The 21,697-nt window shown below is 39.7% G+C and overlaps 1 protein-coding gene across 2 annotated transcripts in view; it reads left to right on the top strand.

Annotated features, from left to right (window-relative positions):
- The first annotated feature begins 526 nt into the window (after positions 1-526).
- SH2D4B (SH2 domain containing 4B) overlaps positions 527-21,697 on the top strand; it is a 64,177-nt gene continuing 43,006 nt past the window's right edge. For both annotated transcript variants that reach the window (XM_065638923.1, XM_065638924.1), the window contains exons 1-3: positions 527-710; positions 12,996-13,155; positions 14,269-14,416. In XM_065638923.1, the coding sequence (XP_065494995.1) occupies positions 527-710; positions 12,996-13,155; positions 14,269-14,416 (492 nt within the window). The remainder of the gene's footprint in view (positions 711-12,995; positions 13,156-14,268; positions 14,417-21,697) is intronic.

The following is a 21,697-nucleotide window of genomic DNA, read 5'->3' as shown; positions in this document are numbered from 1 at the left end:
CTGGTGTAGGTGATACCTTTAACCGTGACATCACTCCAAACCCCTGGGCTGTGCTTACAGCCTTGGCAGTGTGTTGCTGCTCAAGGGAACCACTTGAGCTGAAAGTCTGAAACTTTCTCTACATTGAATTTCCTTCTGCTCAAGGGAGCAAAGCTGATGGGCTGCATCAAGAATTCCTTATTTTCACCAGCTTGCAATCAGGAGCACTGAAGTGACTATTTTTTTTTCCTTGCCTTTTCATTCTTTTTTTTTTTTTTTTTTTTTTTCTTATGCTTGTCTGTACCTCCCCCTTCTTTTCACTTGACACCTGCCCTCACCTTTGGAGGATGAGATAAGCAGAGAACTCCATTCCTGTAAGAGACGAGCAGAATATGCCTGCACGAAGAGAGCACGAATCAAACCTCTCCTGGGCAGGCAGGCGTGGGAGAGCCCTTTTGCAGGTTGCTTTCCAGAGTGCCATCCGTGTGGTTTTCTCACTGTAGTGAGTATAATTGGGAGCAGGTGTTGGACTTTTTTTTGAGTCATCATGTTGCAGCAAATTCTTCGTGATATGTATATTGACCCTGAGCTCCTGGCAGAGCTGAACGAAGAGCAAAAGCAGATCTTGTTTTACAAAATGAGAGAAGAGCAGCTGAGGCGCTGGAAGGAGAGGGAAGAAAAAGCACGAATGGAGGAGGCCGTGCTGAGAAAGACAGCGAGGCGCAAACAGAGTAAGAATTGGATGTTTAAGAACTGGGGATGGCAGGCATGGAACTGGCTGTGGTGCAGCGTGCATGTGGAAGAGATTACAAGGAAGGATGCCAGTTATCCCCGTGGGCTGGGGCAGCAAAAGCATCATGTTCCTGCTCCTTGTCTCTCGTGGCTGGTTCTTTCTCCAGGGGAATGGTGTAGTGTTGAGAGTAAGGGCAATCATTCTGAATCATTTGAGTCAAGAGTCACTGCTCCTGCTCTCTGTGGTAACAGATGTACCATGACCAAGTTTCCCCTCCGTTCCTAAGGCTTTTCTCTTCACTTACCATCCCCACCTCTGCCCCTCAGTCAGGCAAAAGGCAGTATGGCCTGTGCTGTTGTGTTTCCATTTCCACATGTCCGGTCTTGGGTCCAAGTGGTTTGGAATAAACAGAAATACTTATTTCCTTGCTTTCCTCTCTGAACAAGTGGCTTCCAACTCTTTCCCCATTCACAGGATGAAGTTAGGCTGATGCAAGGTAGGAAATATTTTAATCTGGGAAATGTAGTTGCAGTGATTCCTCACTCAACCAGGAAATGTCACAGTGATATGTCAAACACCCCTTTCCCCATGAAATCCTGAAGATCGCATCCTAACTTTAAATCTCTTAACTTGAATATTCAAAATTTCTAATAACTTTGGGTGGCTGATTTTGAGAAAGCGCTATAATACCTATGTTTAAAGTGTTGCTCTTCTCAACACACCGATGGTAGAAAGCTTTGCTTGGAGCACCTCAACTCAGACTATTGAATTCAATTATCAAACTTCTTAAAATATTTAGATCCTCTCAACACTAAAAAGTGCCTTTTAGATAATTAACAATTCAAAGAATATTATTAAAGAAATGTTTCAAAGCAAAACTAGTTTCCAAGACTCACTTGAAGCAAAGGCCTTGATGAAATGACACTAGAGGAAGTTACAATGGTAGCCTTAAAATAAAGGGGGAAAGTTCAGAACACCCTAATCAGCTGTAATAGGAGTTTAAAATGTCGCCTCACAGATGGCAAGGTGGACGTTGGAAAAACTCATTCAGTTTAATTTAGTCCGTTTTCTTAATGTTGGTGTTATTACTGTAAATGGTGCTCTCCTAAGAGGGATGGTGTCAAAATAGCTCCTCTCGTGCAGCACAAAAACCTTCTTCATTTTGATTTATTTGTAGCTGAGAAAAAAATTAAAAATGCAGTTCAGCTCCACATACCAAAACAATGTTATATCATTGAGATAATCTGTATTACACTCATTCTTTGAGGAAGAGAGATGCAGAAAAATGTAACTGCAAAAATATTTGTGACAATTTATTACATTATTGACGCCTAAATTTCAATATATGAATCATACATTAAACCTGTTCAGCTTCCTACTGACTTATAAAGAATAAGAGTATGGAGAGCAGCAGAGTAACCTATAGATTATATTTGCTCTGATAAAAGTATTCACAAATACACATGGAGTTAAATTTCTCAATAGCCCACTTCCATTTTACCTTCTTAAATTGCCAATTGAAGGTATTACTTAGGTTTGACTCTTGCCCACTGTTAGGAACTTTCTGCTTTTTTTCAGAACTATACTAAAGAAGTGATCTTACTGATTTGTTTGTTTGTTTGTTTGTTTTAAGAACTATTGGAACTAGAGTTGTAAGTTAAGCGTTTGATTCAGCTCAAAATATATTTTGACTTCCATGAACTGATGTGTGCCAGATTTACAAAAGGTAACTTCCGTCTTTCAGGCATGCTGCTCATTAACTGTACAGATACTTTTAACTGATTTCTACTGTGTGGTTCTAGAATACAAAGATAAATGCTCTCATAGTGGAGGTAGTTTCTTGTTTGTTTTGGTTTTTTATATTTTTTTAAATGGTGAAAAAAGTCAATGTGAAATTATAGGTGTGAGATAGGAACTACTGTGCAATATTTTTGCCTATATGCCTGAAAGGGTCAGAGTAGATGATAGTAATAGTCTTTTCTTAAAATATGTGATTTTTTCCCCCCCCGGCTTCTCCCTCCCAAGGCGTTTGGCATCAACATTTTCTGGACCTTGAAGCTACTTAGTTTTCAGTTTCCATTTATGTTTCGATGATTTTTCTCAACATTCTCCCCCTGCCACACATCATAGAATATGGAGTATTTTTATTCCTGTTTAAAATTAGTGTCTACCAGGAAATTTAGAGCTACTGTTACTTGTTCTTCATTCCTGTGAAACTAAGGGATTTGAGCAGTTCCATCTGCAAGGTTTTGGTTTTGGCTCTCTATTGCATGACATGGATTTTATGTTCATGGTATTTTGTTGACGCCAAGAATTACTCTGGCTTTATAGAGATCTTTGTAGCCTGACATACAGTAGGAAACAGAGATCAGACTTTATCTCTAATGTTGTGCTGAGTTTCTGAAATTTTCTACTTGACAGAAAAATGTATATGTTGTTTGTGAACATGACGTAGTATTTTTATAAAATAATCTTACCGTTTTAATCATAATTACATTTATTGGACTGCCCTTCAAAATCTTCTGTTTTCTTCCTAGTTTGAATAGCTATGTATGAAAATTTTGCCCCACCTCTTTGGGATGGGATATGGTGAGATAGAACAAAAGGAACTAATGACAATGGGCACTGTTCTAATTAAAATTGCTCCAAAAAGTTCTTGGGCTTGATCTAGAGTCTTATACCTCAATTGGTACAATTCTCTGTCAATTTGAGATCTTACCAGCAGTGGTACGTGTCAACCTAGCCACATAGCAAAAGGGGTGGATTTTTTGAAACAGAGGAATCATTGTGAACCCAATTTTGGTTTTCCGCAGTGACTTCGGGATGAAGAGTTCTTGTGCAAGGTTTGGATATGTTTTATTACAGAAATCACAAGTTCAGAGTTGGGGAGGAAAAAAGTGGCATATGCAGGTCAGATTGTCCTTGTGCTAAAAATCACCAGCGGGTTTAGAGAATGCTCATCAGTGTCATCATTTCTTCATTGCTTGGAAACTAACTAGCAAAGGCCCCAAATCTACAGTGATTTTTATAGAAGCGCCGCTGAATGCAGCTTGTCTGTAAACGTCTTATTGAGTACTATGAAATTTGCTTCTTAAGAGCATGTCCAAACCATGAAATAAGATGTAAGCTGTTGAGAATCAAATAGTGTAACAGTCTGTGTAATTAGTCTTATTCTTAATTTCTAAAGAAAACAATATTAGTCACCTTCAGTACATGCTAAATTGTGCCTGCTTTTCCATTGGGACTGTTTGGCTTCACGTGTCTTGAGGAAAGGTTAAAACTGAAATTTGTATCAGAACAAATAATTGTTAACGAAATTATTTCACTTCAGGGGTGAATGAAATGTTTTCAGGTTATTGAACAGTTTTAATTTCCTTTCCTTCTTAAAAATGCAGATACATGTCTAAAAAGGAGCAACACATAAGCATCACTTCAGAATGAAATATCTCCTTGAGAAGAAACTAAATAAACTGTTCCCATGGTTTTGCTGTTTGCACCTAGCCTACATTTGTGCCTTGCCTAAAGATATTAGTAGAATTTGAGTGTTATTTGGGTCTTGCCAAAACTGCAGTGTTTAGTGAGCTTATTCAAGGTAAAAAAAGTATTTTGTAGCTTTAATTAAATCATGATTGCTGGCTTGTACTGGAAATAGCTTCACAATTCAGTCGAATTCTTGGAGGTCTGTCTCCAGTTAATTTACAAATTACTCCTGGGCAGATCTTTCAGGAACACATTTTCATTGTAATAAAACAGGTTGCCTTTTCTTACTGTGTTAAAATCACTATGGGAAGTCTCCTCAAAATTTCAAGATCCCTTTGGGATTTGCTGAGAGTTAACTGACAGGCAGCGTTGCAATTTGCAAAGCAACATATTTATTTGATTAGGCAGGAGCCCTTTAACCAGTATGGCTGAGTTGGGAGTAAGTGAAGGACTCTGCCAATTTGGATTTTGACTGTGATGCAGTATCCAGGGTTGTCAGCATACCCAAAATGAGATCTCAAAAACTGTTGAGCATGAGGTAGCTGAAGGATGGCCATGGGGGAGAGAGAGAAGGCAACGCTGATCTGCCGTTGCTTATTCTGACATTCATTGTGAACTGCAGCTCATGATGTTCAGAAGAGAGGAGCCGTTTGTAAACACTCCTATTTACCTACCCTTAGCAAGAGCAGCTGGGAGAAAATTAGGTAGGCTTATCGCAGCATGGCTAGAAAAGGATTTCTTTATCTAAATGGTATTTGTGTTGGAATATCATTAGAGAATACATGAAGCTATTTGGAAGCAAGTATTTCAAATATCACAAGTGGATGGTTGGAGGATACATCGCTATCGCGCGTGAAGGCCAGTGAGTGGATGTGTGTTTTAGTGTGTATGAAGGATGAGTGGGTGTACATGCAGTGACATTTTTTTCTGTGTTTTTGAACTTAGAAGTGTATTCCTCAGTTATACTAAGGCCTCTACGCACCCTGGTAATTCTCAGCTGAGATTTTATCTCCTGCAGAGATGCGCTCCTGGCAGTGTCCATTGTCTCTTTCTTGATATGGGTCTAACCAGAGACATCAGACTTGAGTATTTCTGAAATATCTGGCTCTGTGTCATCTTGAATTCTATAGAGCACTGTCCTTTTGTTCCAATCCAGATAAAACTGAAAAAGTAACTGGACAACACTAGTGAGAACATCAGAATGATTTCTCTTAGGGAACTGAGCCAACCAATCTTGAAGTTATTGGAAAAGTTTTAATGGAACATTCACAATGTGTATAGCAGCTTGTGATATGCTGCAGTTTTGTTAGTACGGCATACCTTGGGGCCAGAACTCTCATGCTCAGTGTGGCTGTGTATTGAGGTACCATTCAACAGCGGCTTCTAAAGTATCCATTTGCTTCTCTGAACCTCGGGCTAGAAAGAGACCCCCAACCGCCACATGACCTAAATTTGTACCAGATGGAACAAATCCAGAAGGACTTCTCTGCCCTCCTAGGATCAGCCATAAGTCTGTGCTTTTTAGTCGCATATCCAGCCCTGCAGCCGGCTTCTCTGTTTTGCAGAAAAGTCTAGCGGGATGTCACTGGCTACCTGGGCCTTGTCACACTGTGGGGTTCTCTTGCACGTGTGTGATCCTCAGCACTGGTGTTGTCTGAAGCATCTGCCATCGGCCGCTTTCTGAGAGGGGCTGCTGGGTTAATTGAGCCGCTGGCACGGAGAGCGCCCCTGTGTTTCTCTGTGGCATCTTGCGTTCCTCAGCCTGGCTGGATGCAGCCATGTGAGAGAGGCTTTGCTGTCTTTACCAGTGCTCTGGTAGTGATCTGAGGCTGTGACTGTCTGCAAGCTCATGAATACTTGATATGGAAAGACAGCAGTGCTGCGGCTGAGGAGAGATTGGGATTCACCCAAGTTAATTCAGTATCTCCTTGCTGATTTTGCCAGTTTTTAGCATAAATGAATAAAACATTCAAGGACAGAGGCACCAGGTTTTGATAGCTGGATTTGGAAGAAAATGCAACGTATTCAGGTCAGTAGTGTATTTAGCCAGACACTGTTGTGGCTCATTAACCTTTGAGTCCACTTGTGTGCTCTGGTGCTAGAAACATCTCACTGTAGTGATGTAGTTCTCCCTGCTTTTGTGGTCCTCTGTGCGTGATAAAAGGAGTCGGTGCAAATCTGCCACGTTGCATTAAGTCGGGGAGTCTGGTGCAGAAAGTGATCCAGAGTTCTGTGTTCATCTGTGACAGAAGCCTTATCCTGCTGTGACTTTCCAGCAGACCCTGAAGTAGCCGTGCAGACTTGTTTTTGTTTATTCTGCAGCGGTGGGAAAACCCGGATGCTTTGTGATAGCTCTGTGTGAGAAACCCAGCCCTGTGGGTAGCTTTTAATCTTGTAAAGAGACAATTTGGATCAGGAATCAGAAATTATAGTTCTGTGTTCCTGAATTGATTTTTTTTTTTTAAATGAAAAAAAAAAAATCAAAGGAATGATACTGATGTGACTGATTTTACAACCTTCAACCTTTGATCTGATAGGTACCTGCATTTTATACTGTTTACAGTGAAAAGGTCATTAAAATGGACAGAAAAGAGACTACCTCTAGATTGTATATGGAGCTAGAACAATGTCTTTAAGAAGGACTTACGAATGTAATCTCCTAGTTGAAAGTGGGCAAATGACAAAATAGTTACGTGCAATAGCGCATCTTGGTCAGGGGGCCAAGAAAATATCTGGGACGTACTAGATAAAGACCACAGAAGTGACACTTTATTTCTGGTTCTGTTTTGTGTGTTTTTTCTTTTTTTGGTTTACACTATGCAAACCTACGTATACATGTCGCATATATACTTACCATGTGATAATGCAAACCCACTGACCTCTGTTACGTACAGTTATCTTTGCTACATTTGTTAATTACCATAGTCTTATTTGGGTAACTGTTTCCTCCCTTAATATTTGCTCTCTTGCACTCTTTCTTTATTTGATCCTGCAGGGGTATATTGCAGCATAATTATTTCCATGGTAACAGGCAGTAATTCCATAAACAGAAGATTGAGTTTGTTATATGATCAGGAAGCAGCTGGAGAACCATGAAGGCTGATTTTTCAGCGGTGCTGAGATCCTACAACCCTTATTAATATATTAATGTAAATCAGCTGAATTTCCTTCTCCTTCTGCAAATGCTCCTTTAAATAGAAAGGCACATAACGCAGTGTTGAAATTGGAGGGGCTGTAAACTGAAACACTGAGGGGATGCTTGAAGTTCAGAATTTTTCCCCATTTTCATGTTTTAAGAATTGAAATGACTGTTTTTTCTGAATGTATTCTTGGAAGAGGGGTTTGTGGTCCTGTGACTATTGGCAAGGGCAGACAAGAGAATGAATTATAGCAGATCTTCTATTGTGGGGTTTATGTTATTTTCATTACTTTCATCATTGCCACGTAATGATTCTATATGTATTTTAATGGATTTATGGCGGTTACTGTAAGGAAAAGTGCATTCTGTCCTTCGAACAGCCTCTCAGAAACATTCACAGCTATTTCCTAGTTTTTCTCCTTAGAAGTGAAATTGTGTGTATATGTGTGTGTTTGTATTAGAAATATATGATTTAAAAAATATATATATAAATAATATACTCATATTGGGTAAGCTCGAACTGAGAACAGCCTAAAGCTCATTCTCATTTTCATCCTAATCAATGTGCTTCTAACACACATCCTACAGCTAATGAATGGTACCTCATCTACCCTATAGAATATAAAAATTCAAGCTTCTATTTTGTGGTTTAACCCCAGCTAGCAACTAAGCACCGTGCAGCCACTTGCTCACTCCCCACTGGTGGGACGGGCGAGATAATCGGAAGAGTAAAAGCAAGAAAACGTGTATGTTGAGATAAAGACAGTTTAATAGGTAAAGCAAAAGCTGCACACACGCAGAGCAAACCAAGGGCTTCATTCACCGCTTCCCATGGGCAGGCAGGTGTTCAGCCGTCTCCAGGAAAGCCGGGCTCCATCGCATGTAACTGTTGCTTGGGAAGACAAACACCATCACTCTGAATGTTCCCCCACTTCCTCCTTCTTTCCCCAGCTTTATAAGCAGAGCCTGATGTCATATGGTGTGGAATATCCCTTTGGCCAGTTGGGGTCAGCTGTCCAGCTGTGTCCCCTCCCAGCCTCTTGTGCACCCCCAGCCCACTCCCTGGTGGGGTCAGGAGCAGAAAAGGCCTTGGCTCTGTGCAAGCTCTGCTCAGCAGTAACTGGAACGTCCCTGTATTATCAGCGCTGTTTCCAGCACAAATCCAAAACACAGCCCCATAACAGCTACTGTGAAGAAAATCAACTCTATCCCAGCCAAAACCAGTGCATAGTTTAAAGAAGCCATAAAAATCATTTGCTTATAAAGCCAAGGGTAAAATCTCATGTAAAACACATTGTGTTTAGACCAAAGAATACCAGATCTCTAAACTCAAAAACCAAACCCCTGCAAACCAACCAAACAAAACCATAACAAACAAACAAAAACCTCAACCCTACTCCGAAAGCTACAGTTTCTCTGAATGGCAAAATTAGATCAGGCTGATCAGCTGTCTTGATGTCAACAGTGAATGCTTATGCAACATATTTCAAATGCAGAATAAGTTTCAGGAGCCTTTTTCTAGTGCAGAGAGAGAAAAATAATATTTTCTAAAGAGGCAGTCAAAGGCTATTTGGATGACTGCAAAGCTTTCCAGTGAGTGAGGAGGGAGAGTCAGTCACTGTTGCAGAGAACTATGGTGGGAAACCCAACCTCAGAGAAACTGTTCATGGAAATAGGAGATGCTTTTGAGAAAGTAGACTTCAAATGCCATTCCATGTCTCTGGGATGATGTGTGCTCTCCTAGTTCTCGCAATTTACACTAGGCACAGGCTGTAATATTTGCTATGGTAGAAAGGCAATCGTGGTTACTGGCACTGTCATTTTGCTGGATAAGCAGACAGGCTGGGGCTGAGTGACAGCCCAGCTGGGAGACTCGACACGCAGTCAGGCCTCTAATGGTCCTTGGAATAGCTCCCTTGTGAACACTGGAGATGGATCACAAATGGCAATTGTTGGGGGTGCTCAAACTGTTAATGACAAACAAGCTTGGAGGAAGGAAGCTGAGTCCAGCAGTGTTCTGTTTGATCTGATTACTGTTATTTTTAAAGCGCTTTGAACTAGAAGCGTGTATGAAAGTGAACGCAGATATAACCCAAAACTCTTTTTTAAAAAAAAACAAAAACAAAACCACAACCCAACCCCCAAAAAACCAAAACCCCCAAACCCAAATCTGTGGTGGTTCTGCTCCTCTGTCCCCATTAGCAGAGGCAGTGTAAGGCCAAGTTCTCTCTTGCGTAACTCCATTTGTTTTAAGCCTTAGTCACAGTGTGGAAGTCTGAGTTCATGGGAGTTGGAGCCTGATTTAGCTTGAGCTTTGCGTGCAGCCAGGGTTCCCCTCCCCTGCACCTTTCCGGTGCTGTTTTCTCTCTCTTCCAAGGTTGCTGGCAGTGTTCATGTTTTCTAGCAGCGTTTGGCCATGGCAGGGATGATGGTGCCCCAGGGCAGCAGACCGCCCGAGAGCAGCCTCTGGGGCCATGCAGCGCTACTCATCTACTGCAGCGCTCTGCGTGTAGGAGATTAGTAGTGCTGCTGGTAGAGACTAACAATTCTTATAGACGAGAGCCTTGAGTTTACTGTTGCTCTCTAGGGCATTGTTTTATACTTTCTTGGTTGTTATAGAATTGACTGCAGAAATACAAACAGAAAGCGTGACTCGGTGTTGGTTTTGATTGTGTTTATACATATAAACTTGTGTTGCTGTTGGTTTGGGCCGTAGATCTCCAAGGAAGTTTTCACCGTGATCCCATTGTGCTGCAAATTTGGTATCCCTCATTTTGCATTTGTCTCAAGTAAGAAGCAATATCCAGAAACCAAGTTACTGGTCTCAAAGCAGTATAGATGTAGGTTTAGGAAAACTCCATGGGAGATACTAGTTCACGGAGGAGCTACAGGTGAAAAGAACTGCAAGAGCGAATGTTGCCGTCTTATGGTGCTACGGAGTAGTTTTAGACAAAAAAAACCCTGGTAGAATATAATATTTTTGGAAAAAAAACTTGCTAAATTATTTAGTATGTTTTCCTGATAAAGCAGTGTTTCTTTCTAAAACACTTTCATTTCTATTCTCCGATCCAGGCTAATTTTGATGTCCACTGCTTCCTAATGGTAATTATTTGCAGCATGCCACAGTCTCTCCAGGAAAAGAAAAATACTTTTGTGGTTAAGACACAAGACTGGAGTCAAGAGATTTAATTTTTATTTCGTAGCTCTGCATTAGCTTTGTAACTGGGCAAAGACCTGCTTCTGAACGGGAAACATGAGGTTCCCTTGCCTCTTTCTTATCTAGATTTCAAATTTGTTTAGTCAGAACCTGTCCCTTCCTTTTAGATTTACTGGAGTTTTTGGGTTTTTTTTTCTATTTCTATTTCATTTGGAGATAAAGTTTGTTAACAAAATATCTTATTTTGCAGAAAAGTGTAATACTTAGGAAGCATCTTAAAGAAGGAATTATTATAATCAACCGTCATTGGTGGTAATTGTGTGCTTGCAAACCAGACAACACTATTAATAGTTTCCTAAAAATATTAAGGAAAATAATTCTCTTTACTTTCAGCTCAGGTCTTGCAGTTGGTTCTACCGTTTAAAAGTGCAAGCCCAGTATTTTTAGCCTAGAAGAGCCGACACTGACCACTATGAACTTGATTCTACAGGCTGCAAAGACTCTTTGTATGGCAGGAATTCAATCTTCACAGTGACAGATTCTTCTCCCTGAGCTGCTTATTTCTTTTCCTGCACACTAATTTTTCATGTTATTCTATGCTAAGGAACTACCAAGTTTTATGATCAGATTCCATAGTAAAGCCCATCTCCAACTTTATGAGATTGTAGGTTTAAGGGAAGATTTGAACGGGAAACATTTCTTGAAGTAAAATAGAAAGGATAGTTGGATGTGAAAAAGACCTTCTCTTGTTCTGAAGAAATTAATATGGCCAGTCAGTTCTCAGCAGACGGTGTTCAAATGCCGTATCCAAAAAACCACATCATAAATGTTGTGCTCACAGGAGCACTGAAATGCACGGAATAGGAACTACAATAAAATACATTCATGTTTATAAGCTGAGACATAATCTGATAGGCTGTGAAAAAGCAAATGCCTTTGAGAGTTATTGAAGGAAAACATCATTAGCTTAAATTCCACCCTCCTTCCCCCCGAAGTCAGTACCATTAGGCCAAACACTGGGAATTCATATAAATGACATTTTCAAATTTGATATAGAATATTAGCTTTCATTGAGAGATCTGATATGTTGTTTGCCTTCAGTTCCTATTGTCAACACTTGGGAGTGTGGATTGGCACCGGCACTGCCTGCTGTCAGCAGCCCCGCGTCATTCACTCCTGCCGTTTTCTCTCCTCAGTCTGGGATGTCAAAAACACTTTATTGACTGTGCATTGGGAATTTAATCTGGTTAAATGGATACTGTCCTATTGCAGAACAACAACAGGTAGTTGAAGGTGAGACTAGCTAAGCTGATGCTAGTAGAGAAAGATGTAGAAAGAGAGGAAGCAAAGACTGGCCGTTCAAATAGGACCAGGTTTATTTTAACACTTATGGGAACATCTGAGAAAAACTACCCAGGAAAGTGGTGGACTGTCCGTGTCAGCAAGTGAGATGAACTGCCAAGCCTTTGTGGCCTTTTAGTCTGCGTTCTTTAAAATAAATCCATTGTCCATCTTGGCAGTGGTCTTTGTGGTGGAATCTCCTTTTCAGAAGAACAATTTCAACAAATGCATGTGAAACAGAACAGAAAAATGGATGCATAAGAGGTGTTTCTACCAATTCCTCATTATGAGCCTGTAAAATGTGTAAAATGTGAGAGTTACACACAGAAAAGCAGAAAGAAAAGACCAAACCTCACTGAGTCAGGTAGTGTATATGACTATTAAAATGTATTCAGATAGGGTCTAACCCTTTGTAGTCGGCAAGACTCCTATAGTTGGTTCTTGGACGTGAAGGTTCACCAAATGTAGACTATTTTCTAAAGAGCACTCAGTCTTTTTTGGTGTTTTTAAGCTCACTATGTCAACGCAGTAACCATAGTTTTTTGCATGGTGTCTTTCATGAAAATGGAACCAGAAACTTAATCCCTCTCAGTTGCCTGTGTGAGCAGCAAAGCCTTGGCAGTGTTGAGATGTGCACTCTGAGCGTGCATCTGCGAAACTCCTTCGCACGCTGGGAGCAGGAAATTCCTGCATTTTTTTGCAGGGCTTCCGATGAAATCTCTATATGCTCAACAGTTGACATTCTCGGTGTGCTGAAGCATTGCTAGTCACGCAACGTCACTGGTTATTGTTGTCACTCCATCTCTTTTTCCATTCTCTTCGTTCATCCTCTGCTGACTGAAGGAAGAAAATATAACGATGAAAAAGGGATCATAATACCTAAATTCTGGTAAATGCATGTCAGAATTAATAACCCCTTATTATAGTAGGACAGTGAGTCTTTAAAGATAGTGTGATCTGGCGTGTACAAACCCTATTTTTTCCCCAGCATGGTAGGTTAATCAAATCTGAAGTTTTCATTCAACTTCTTAGTAATATTTTATTTTGAATGGTAAATTGCAAGCTTGATGTTCCTTAATTGCAGATTTCCCATCTCTCCACCTATATTTACATAAGAATTTGAGCCAGTGTTTATATTTTTGGTTTATTCTTGGTGGCTGTTGCAGGTAACAGCAAACACGTGCAGTGGCTGCGTGGGAAGGATGGTGAGGTCTGGGTCTGGGTGATGGGAGAAGCCGCAGGCGACAAGCCCTACGAACAGATATCAGAGGAGCTGATAGCAGAGCGAGCCAGGCAGCAGGCACAGAAGGAGGCAGAAGAACTATGGTGAGGATTTAAGAATCTGAATTCAGGGCCCACTTGGCATAATGGGAGACATGGCCTTGTAGAAAGGCAGCAGGTAGTGGTAGGGTAAAACTGGTATGTTTTGTGAACGTTTGCTTTCACTCATTTTGGCGGTTTTTCAACACATGAAAAATGTAATTTTGTTTTAATTGAGTATTGAAAAGCAAAAACCTTCTTTCAATTAAAAAAAAGAGTGAAGCAAACATTTTTCTTGTGGGGAATTTTCCAAAACCACTGGCCAGTTTGTAAATAAATAAAAATGAAACAATCTGGTTTTGAGATTATTAAATTAGAAATATTTGTCGTATCACACATCTACGCCCACAATGGGGATTTGGTACGTAAAATCCATTTTGAAATTGGTTTTATTTGCACATTGCTTGTATTAATTCTTATCCTATTGGGTCAGAAACTGATTGTACAAAGTGCCATGCTGGTGTTTCCAGCAAGGCCTCTTCCAGCTTTGGGGGAGATTCAGAAGTGTTTTGATGCTTGATATTGTTGGGAAGTAGGCCACCTGCCTCCTGCGCTTCCCTTTCTAGTGGAACACTGAGAAGTGACAGTCGAAAAATCAGATTATTCTGGATTGTTCCTTTTCATATGAGTTTCTTCTTGCTTTCAGTGATTGCATATTTAAGCAGGGATTTAAAGTTTCAACCTGGGCTCTGTGTTCATTTTATTTTGTCAGTACTAATAAATAATCTAGTGTAAGAATTGGACAGACACATTTGCATTGGTATTAGAAAGACAATAAATTCCCAGTCATGCTTTGTTAGACTGACAGAAAAATCTATTTTTTCAGCTGGGAAAATACAGGGTATGACTCAAAGAAATCCAAGAAGTACCTCTCTAATTTAGAAGGTGCTATTTTAATTAGTCATTTATCAAAAATTGAAAATGTCTGCTGTCTGGATAGTTTCCTCAAATCTGATTTGTGGTAGGTCTCTTGTTAAAGGCATTTTAATTCTTGCCATGTATATTTACATGAAGTCTTATGCTAATTACTTGTTGCAATCAGTGAGCAATTATTGATCCTTTACTTAAAAAAATAATCAGTGTCTTAAATTATTTTTATTTTCAAATTCTCTTCTGAAGGAGACAAAAGGAGGCTGAAATTACAAAGAAATTCCGGGATGCTATGGCTCAAGAAAAAGCCAGAATAGTGGCAGAAAAATGGAAAATAGAAATAGAAGACCGGAAAGCTGCTAAATTGGAGGAGGAAAAAATTCAGGAGGAACTGAAGGTTTGCGTAGAATAATTGTTTTTATATAGATTCAAAGTTCTTGTCACCTTCAGTGCATGTTTATTAATAAGCTTTAAAACTCAGAGTTGTAATTTTTCATCCTGGAGTATACAAATAGCTACATGGTGTTCACCAGAACAGCTGGGTGAGTGATGCGAAAAAATTACATATCTCATTCAAAAGCGTCAGGACAATCAAACTGGTTATTCAGCTCACACATCAACAGAATCGTTCAGTCAGCTGTGCTGAGTGAATCATACTGGGGGAAAAAATGTACAATTGTGAAATGTCTCATTTTAAGTTAGTTTGCTTGAACACATCTTGTGTGTTTTGGATGAATTCTTAACATATTTCACTTGAAAATTCTGTCACTACTTTCTTTCAGATAATGAGGGTTGGATCCTTCTACTCAACATATGGGAAAAAAGTTCAGTTGGCTTTGCAGGGAAAAATTCGTTTGCCTGATTTTTATTGATTTCTTTATGAATTTTCTGTGAGCTAAGTTGTTATATTTTAATGTTTGTTTAAACTAATTTTTTTCCCATTCTCTTGCTGAAAATTACAATTCGAAAACTAAACAGGGAAAGAAGACCTCTGTCTATGCTTTTCATGTTACTTTATGAAGATTAAAAACTTATTTAAAAATTAGAAAACAAAATGCAGTTGTTTAGTGTGCAGAGAAATTATCACAGTCTTCTGAGACTGTACAAGGTGGGTGAGGCTGGGTTTCCGTGGAGAAAGCCGGTAGCAAAATAGGATTCCTAGGAGATCTGCATCCCGTAACTTCTGTCTACACGCCTCTCCCTGCTGACAGCTTGCTATGGCATTTTTCCCTTCTTGGGATGGTGATTAAAGGTGCAGAAGGTGCAGACAGACTGCCTCCCGCTGTGATGGGAGAAATGCTGAAAAACTCAGTGTTAAACTTTACGGTTTGATTGCAAACTGGAGTAAGCAAGTTGCTTGTCCTTTTGTGAGCTGTGGGCCTGGGGCGTGAGGGTGGTTCTGTAGCACGAAGCAGGGGCAGCTCCCGCGGCCTCCTCTGCGCAAAGTTGCTGATTTACCTTTGCACGATTAATTTGAATTCATAAGAGAGAACGGGCCTTTGAAATTTGGTGTCAATGAGTAATGCAACTATACCTTTCAAGTGCCTCTATTAAAGTATGAATAATGATCAAGGCAACTAATTAAACACTCTTTCCAGAAAGCAAAGCCCTCTCAAACAAAGGCCAATACAGGCCTATTCACTTATCTCTGTGGCTGATTTACAGCGCACTCGCTGGGGTGGATGTCCACAAGCTCGTGGTTATTCTTCTGTTTCAAAGAGACTTTTTCAAAAAGCAGAGTGAGCAACTTGTGAGACTTTTGGTGGCCAGCGATGATAATTTTCTTTTAAGGAAAACTAGTCTTTCAGTTGCTGATACAATTTAAAAGGAATGGCACCAAATTCTGCTCATTTTCATATTGATGGAAAGGTAATGTCACAGTGATCTATGTTCCCACTGTTCCTTGGGAAGTCCGTGGGTATCCTCCATCCAACTGGGTAGGAGAAAGAATTGCACTGCTGTAAGTGGGGTGAGGATTTCGTTCAGTTTCTACTTTGAATTTCAAATACTAACCTTTAGCTAGGATTTCTTTAGCCCTATTCATAAAGTTGCCAAATCTTTATTTTATCAAAGAAACAGAAAACATTTTTTTCCCTATGGTTTCCTTTAAATCCAGTATTTGAAGAGGATACTTGCAAAAAGTTAATTAAATGACCAAAATTTTTAAGACAAGACCCAGCAGAAATGAACTCTTTGGCTTCAAAAATGCATTTGGAAACAAGATATTACACAGCAATTGTTTTTAAAGTGCCTCTTTATTGAGTGTGCTCCCAGCATTTGCTGCATTAATACAAACACAATAGTCTAATTACACTTCCAGCCCTGGGTCTTCAATGAGGTCTGTTAGGAGGAACTTGGACCAGCACAGGGTTCCACCAGCAGAGATCCAAGGGCAGGATTGATCCCTGCTACTATAACACCACACCTTTGCTACTCAGAAGAGCAGCTTATCTATACTTGGTCTTCAAAGAACAGATCTTGTACATAGTGCTGTAGAACTACTTAAAAACGGTAAAGGCATTTCAAAGGCAAGCGTATCTCACAGGCTAATATGGGGGAGTTGTTAACTTCTCTGTCAACTGACTTATTTAAGCTCACTTGGCTTTCTGTCTCCTTCCCATTTTAGTCTTTTTATAACTACTCTTGTGCAGGGGAAGAAGTACATGAAATATTTACAAGCTGAATGAGTGGAAAGGTGCCTAGACAGGAAAACAGGAAAGTTATGTTTCTGGCATCTACTTCCAATTTCAAAATGTGAATAGAGCTAAGGTGGTGGGAAAAAGATGAGCTAATGAATCTACTCATATATGACTGCAACCATTGAAATCACAAAGAAATGTACCTTTCATTAATGATTCAGGGTATGAAATGAGATGCAGATGATTTAGCAAGCCCACTTTAACAGGTTTAAAATATTTAATGCATTGGTAATCATCCTTCCGTGATGATGACCAGACCGTGTTTAAAGCGGTCTCCAAACTGCGATATGAGAAGTTCAGTCTCTGCTAATGCTTCATCCTCTTAAAGCGTTTTGACTTGGGAGATTGAAACTCTGTCCTTCCTGCTGATAAGTAATTTCTAACGGTATTGTATCACAAATACTCCTTTTTAAAAATGCTTTTATTCCTCTTGATCTATCGTGGGCCTTTAGGACTGTCTGCACTAGATAAATGATATCTCACGTATCAAAGTGAATGATGATCTCTGTTTCTTTTTCCAACGCTTTTAGAAAAGTATTGCTTTCCTTGGTGTTTCTTAAGCAGAAATGCCTTTAATTTGTGATGCTAGAATACAAATGTTGACTGCTCTATTTTTGCAGTTTAAGGACAGCTATTCTTTTATGCACCTATTGCAAAGGACAAATAAGAGAGGCAATTACTATCATTAATCTTTTTGCTAATTCACAAAGCCTATGAGATCATAGGCATAATTTTCGACTGTTATCAGTTGCTGTCATTAAGAGTCTTGAACAATGTGCAGAGCTCAGGCAAATTACGGGTATGAGTGTCAGCCAGCCAGGGGTGGGTGGTATCCTTCAGCTACATTTAGAAATAACAGAGAGAGACTCTCTCAGCTCGCTCTTCATGTGGTCTACATAAAGCACGAGAATGTGAATGGTGAAGTACTATCTGTATGACAACATCAGGTACCTGCCAAATTTAATAATATAAGCAGAGTTGACAGTAAAGTTAGATTGCTTCTTAAAAATTCCTTGGGAGTTGAAATTTGTGTTAACCTAAAGCTTCATATAAACGTTCGTTTTTCTTCCTGCATCAAAAAATATTTAGTAGGAGTTTTAATGAGAGTGGCACTTAAGGAAAAATAGTCCTTATTCTCTTGCTAGGAAGCGAGAGGAAGAGCTCGTTATAATTTCCTTCAAATTTTTTTTTTTTTTTTTTTTTATGGTTTAAGTTCATGACCTTTAAGTCCAGTTGGGATTGTGATGAGTGAAGTGAGCTTTTTTAAGGTGTGGATCCAGGAGTTTCTGTGTCCTGGCTGTTTCTGTTCATATCGGAGAAGACAGGTTTAGAATTAACCCTCAGAGAAGAACAGAATAATTAGCGCTTCAGGAGATCTTTATTAAGGACAGTTTCTGCTTATTAGAAAAAACACACTTCAGTCCTTTGGACTTGGATGGGCTTTCAACATGTGTCTGAGTGCTTTACTGTGCCCAAAAGTGCTGTGGACCGGATTCTTCAGACAATTGCTGTGTGTATAACAAAACACTAAAATGTTACCACCACTGCTTACAGTAGCGTGGGCTTCTTATGATAGAGCAGTGACCGTTCTGTCCTGATCTGAAAAAAAACTCTGTCTCCAAGTTAACATAAGCACTTGAGTGGGCCTGTTATCTTTAAGTGCAAATAAGCTGTAAGTTCAGCTCTGTGCTTTCCCCAGGACAGCATATTTAGAATCCAGGAATATGCCAACACCTTCCTGCTGGGGTTTGGTACCCAGTTCACCCTGAAAATGCCTTGGCTGGGTTCATTCAATCTCAATTACAGTAATTCAGTTATACTTCATTTTGTTTTCTTTTGTGCAACCACAGTTTCGAATTTTTTTTTTCCTCTATGCAGTTATCTCTTTAACAATGTTGGAAGTGAGGCAGCTGTGAGTTTCTGCTAGGAATCAGGTCTTTAGGTTTTTCTATCCTACTTGTGAGGAACTGTAATATTAAAGAAGCGTCTTTTTGCCAGTGACATCAATAATGATTGCACTGCTGAAGCCACTGTCTTTAGTCTGGATCACTAGTGAAAACTAGTAAAGCTTTGTTATTGTCCGTAGGTAAATGGGAAAATCTGAGCCGCTAATTCAAGCTGCGAAGAGACAAACTCTTAGTAGATTGTCACTGGATCTATGGCAAGTTACCAAGCAGTGTATGTTGTTGCCTCCCTATATGAGCCATGTATGAATAGCATGTCCTGGAGCAAATCCGTGACCAAAATGTAACAACTTCTACGTAAAACATGACTGCATTTTGTACATTTGTCTCCCTGCAAATACATGCACAGTGAAGTGATGCAAACCCTGTGTTCCTTTTGAGACATTGCTGGTAGAGAAGAAAATAATGTCTCTGCAAACTCTTTTCTGAGGTGAGAGAATTTTCTCAGAAAAAAGGTTGAGAAGGAGTTGGACATATTTCTGATTATACTCTCACAGCTCTGTTGGAAACTGCCAGGTGGGTTTGCAGAGAACTCTGATCTCTGAATTCCTCCTGCTGTGCCAGCGTTGCTGAGAACAGGCTGTCCTGGAGCAGGGGACCCCGGGATTTCCAGATTCCCGTTTTCAGAGCAGGGTGTCCTGAGGGCTCAGATCTGAAGCCAGGTTGGCTCCCAGCTCAATGGCTGGTATCCTGCAGGTCTGCCCCGGCTCAGCGCTGGCTGCTGCGGCGTCTCAGGAGATTCACAGCAGCTGGAACGCAGCTGCAGCTCTCAGGGCTGCCCAAGATGTTTCCTGCCAGCCTGAAGCCTTGAGGGAACCTTGAGCATCCTTTGCTTCGGAGAGGACTGTTGTAACAAATGTGCCCTGTGGGTTTTGCCCTGAGCAGGATGGCAGTGTTTTAGCTGCCCTACATCCCGTAAGACTCCCCAGAGAGACCCCAAGAGCCGTGGCAGCTGGAAGCTCTGTTTTGCATTGTAAAAAAATAAATTGCTTTATTTTTGGTTTTCCTCTGTGCATTTTTTAAAAAAAAATCTTTCTGCAGCAAAAAATAAATGCTGACTTCATCTCGTCTCATCTGCATTGGACTGAAACATTAGATGCTAACCATGGCTAATATTAAATATTATGTAGAGCTGGCTGTAGTAAACCCATCAGACATTGTGAGGCACACATTTACAGTAACAAGTAACAAGTTTATGGTAAATGCTCAACTGCCGGAGGCTAGAAAAGATCATTTAGCATGTTCAAATTCTCCAGTGAGGTTAAAGCTGGAGAGGATTACTGCTGCCTATTGAATTGCCGGTGTGATTTGTTGCAGCAGGTTGGTATTTCTTGGCAATTTGCGACTACATACTGGATTGTCACCTTCCTAATTATTCTGGAAGAGCTGAAAGGGTCACAGCACACAATACAGTCTCTCTCAACTGTAAGGCAGAAAGTGATGTTTGCAGATTATTATAGCTCTTCACTCTCAGCTCTGACATGCAGGATTGGGTTCACGGGGAGAAGCAGGTAAAATGGTTGCTGTGTTCTTCCAGTGGAGTAAATGTGAAAAGTTCAATTGTCATTGCTAATTTTAAATACAAACATGTACTTTTTACTTTTACTTGACAAAAGGATGAATTTTCTGTCCTCTGTCATACTAACAAGGCTTGTTTCTCCTCACACATCTGTAAGGAGTTGCACAATATATTTGCACTTGCATCCATATGCCAATTTGAATACACAGAGTTTTGCTTCCTTTAAAAAGGAAAATGATACAAAAAAGTTTTGTGAATTCAGAATTGAGTGCCATCACTGGCAGGTGTGGTGGTGGTGGTGTTATTTCTTCTTTCACTTAAATCTCCTTTTCTCATTAAAAAAAAAAAAAGAATTTTCTTAGTAGGCTTTACTGCTTTCCATTAAGAACTCAGACTCTACCCAAATTCTGGTTTGGTTGGATTTTTATATTGTGTTGTGTGGTGGGTTTTTTTAGGCACTTTCATATTTTTATTAAAAATGCTTCAACAATAGCTACATTAAAAAAAATAACTTGTGACGAACCTCGTGTGATTCAGGGAAACTACTGTGAAATTGATTTTTTTTTTTCTGCTTTTTCTCTTTTTTTTTTTCCATATTAAGTTTACTTTGTGGTTTGATATGTTGAATAGAAAACATTTTGATAACCCGGGATTACACCTGTGTCTGTCTTTTTTCCTGAAAAGATAGCCTAGATGTATTGGATTTTTTTAGGTGGTAGAGCTAAGTAAATAAATGTTGTCCTCATAAGAATGAAGAATAGCTGATTACATACTATTTCCAAGAAGGGAGTAAGGCCATTTACTAGAAACTGAAATACAGAATCCTTAATTCTATGAGGTATGTAAAAAGATTTTTTTTTATTTTTTTTTTTTTTTTTTTAAATTTTGAAGGAGCTGCTGGGCTTTGAAATCAGTGCTTCCTAAAAGCAGTGGCTTTTCAAAAATAATGAACTGTCCATTCCACTGATCTTTTTAGGACTTGGGAGATAACAATGGCAGGATGATGTCAGAAATAGTCAAAGATACTAGCATTAAAATATAAAAAAAATGACCGAAGGACAATATTAGGATTTTCTTTCTCAGAAATAATAAGAGCAGACTAATTTATTGTTTGTTGTGTGTTATGAAACTCTTATTATTTACACAGGTGCATGACTTAATACCCAAGACTTCAGGTCTTTTGGTTTGTTGCATTATCAAGAAGACTGATCCTCTCTGCTGGTGTAACTGGTGGAGCTCAGCTGTGCTGAGAAATGTTGATTTATGTTGCTTAGGGAAATGGAGCAGTGGTTGAATTCTTTCAAAGGGTGGAGATTTGCACTTGTTCCATTTTCCCACTCCAAAGATGGTGTTGCTTGTCACTGCTAAATTGCTTCTTTTCAGTCTTTTTGAATTGTCAGTGGACAAAAGCATTTAGAGCTGTGTCAGTTGGCTGACTATTCTGAAGCAAACCATCCCTGTGAAACTCAAGACGCCTGTCCTTGTTTATTCACACT

Source organism: Caloenas nicobarica, chromosome 7, assembly GCF_036013445.1.
Source record: "Caloenas nicobarica isolate bCalNic1 chromosome 7, bCalNic1.hap1, whole genome shotgun sequence".
NCBI classification, from domain to species: domain Eukaryota; kingdom Metazoa; phylum Chordata; class Aves; order Columbiformes; family Columbidae; genus Caloenas; species Caloenas nicobarica.
Note: the sequence above shows the minus strand (reverse complement) of the source record. Positions and strands in the feature narration are given on the sequence as shown.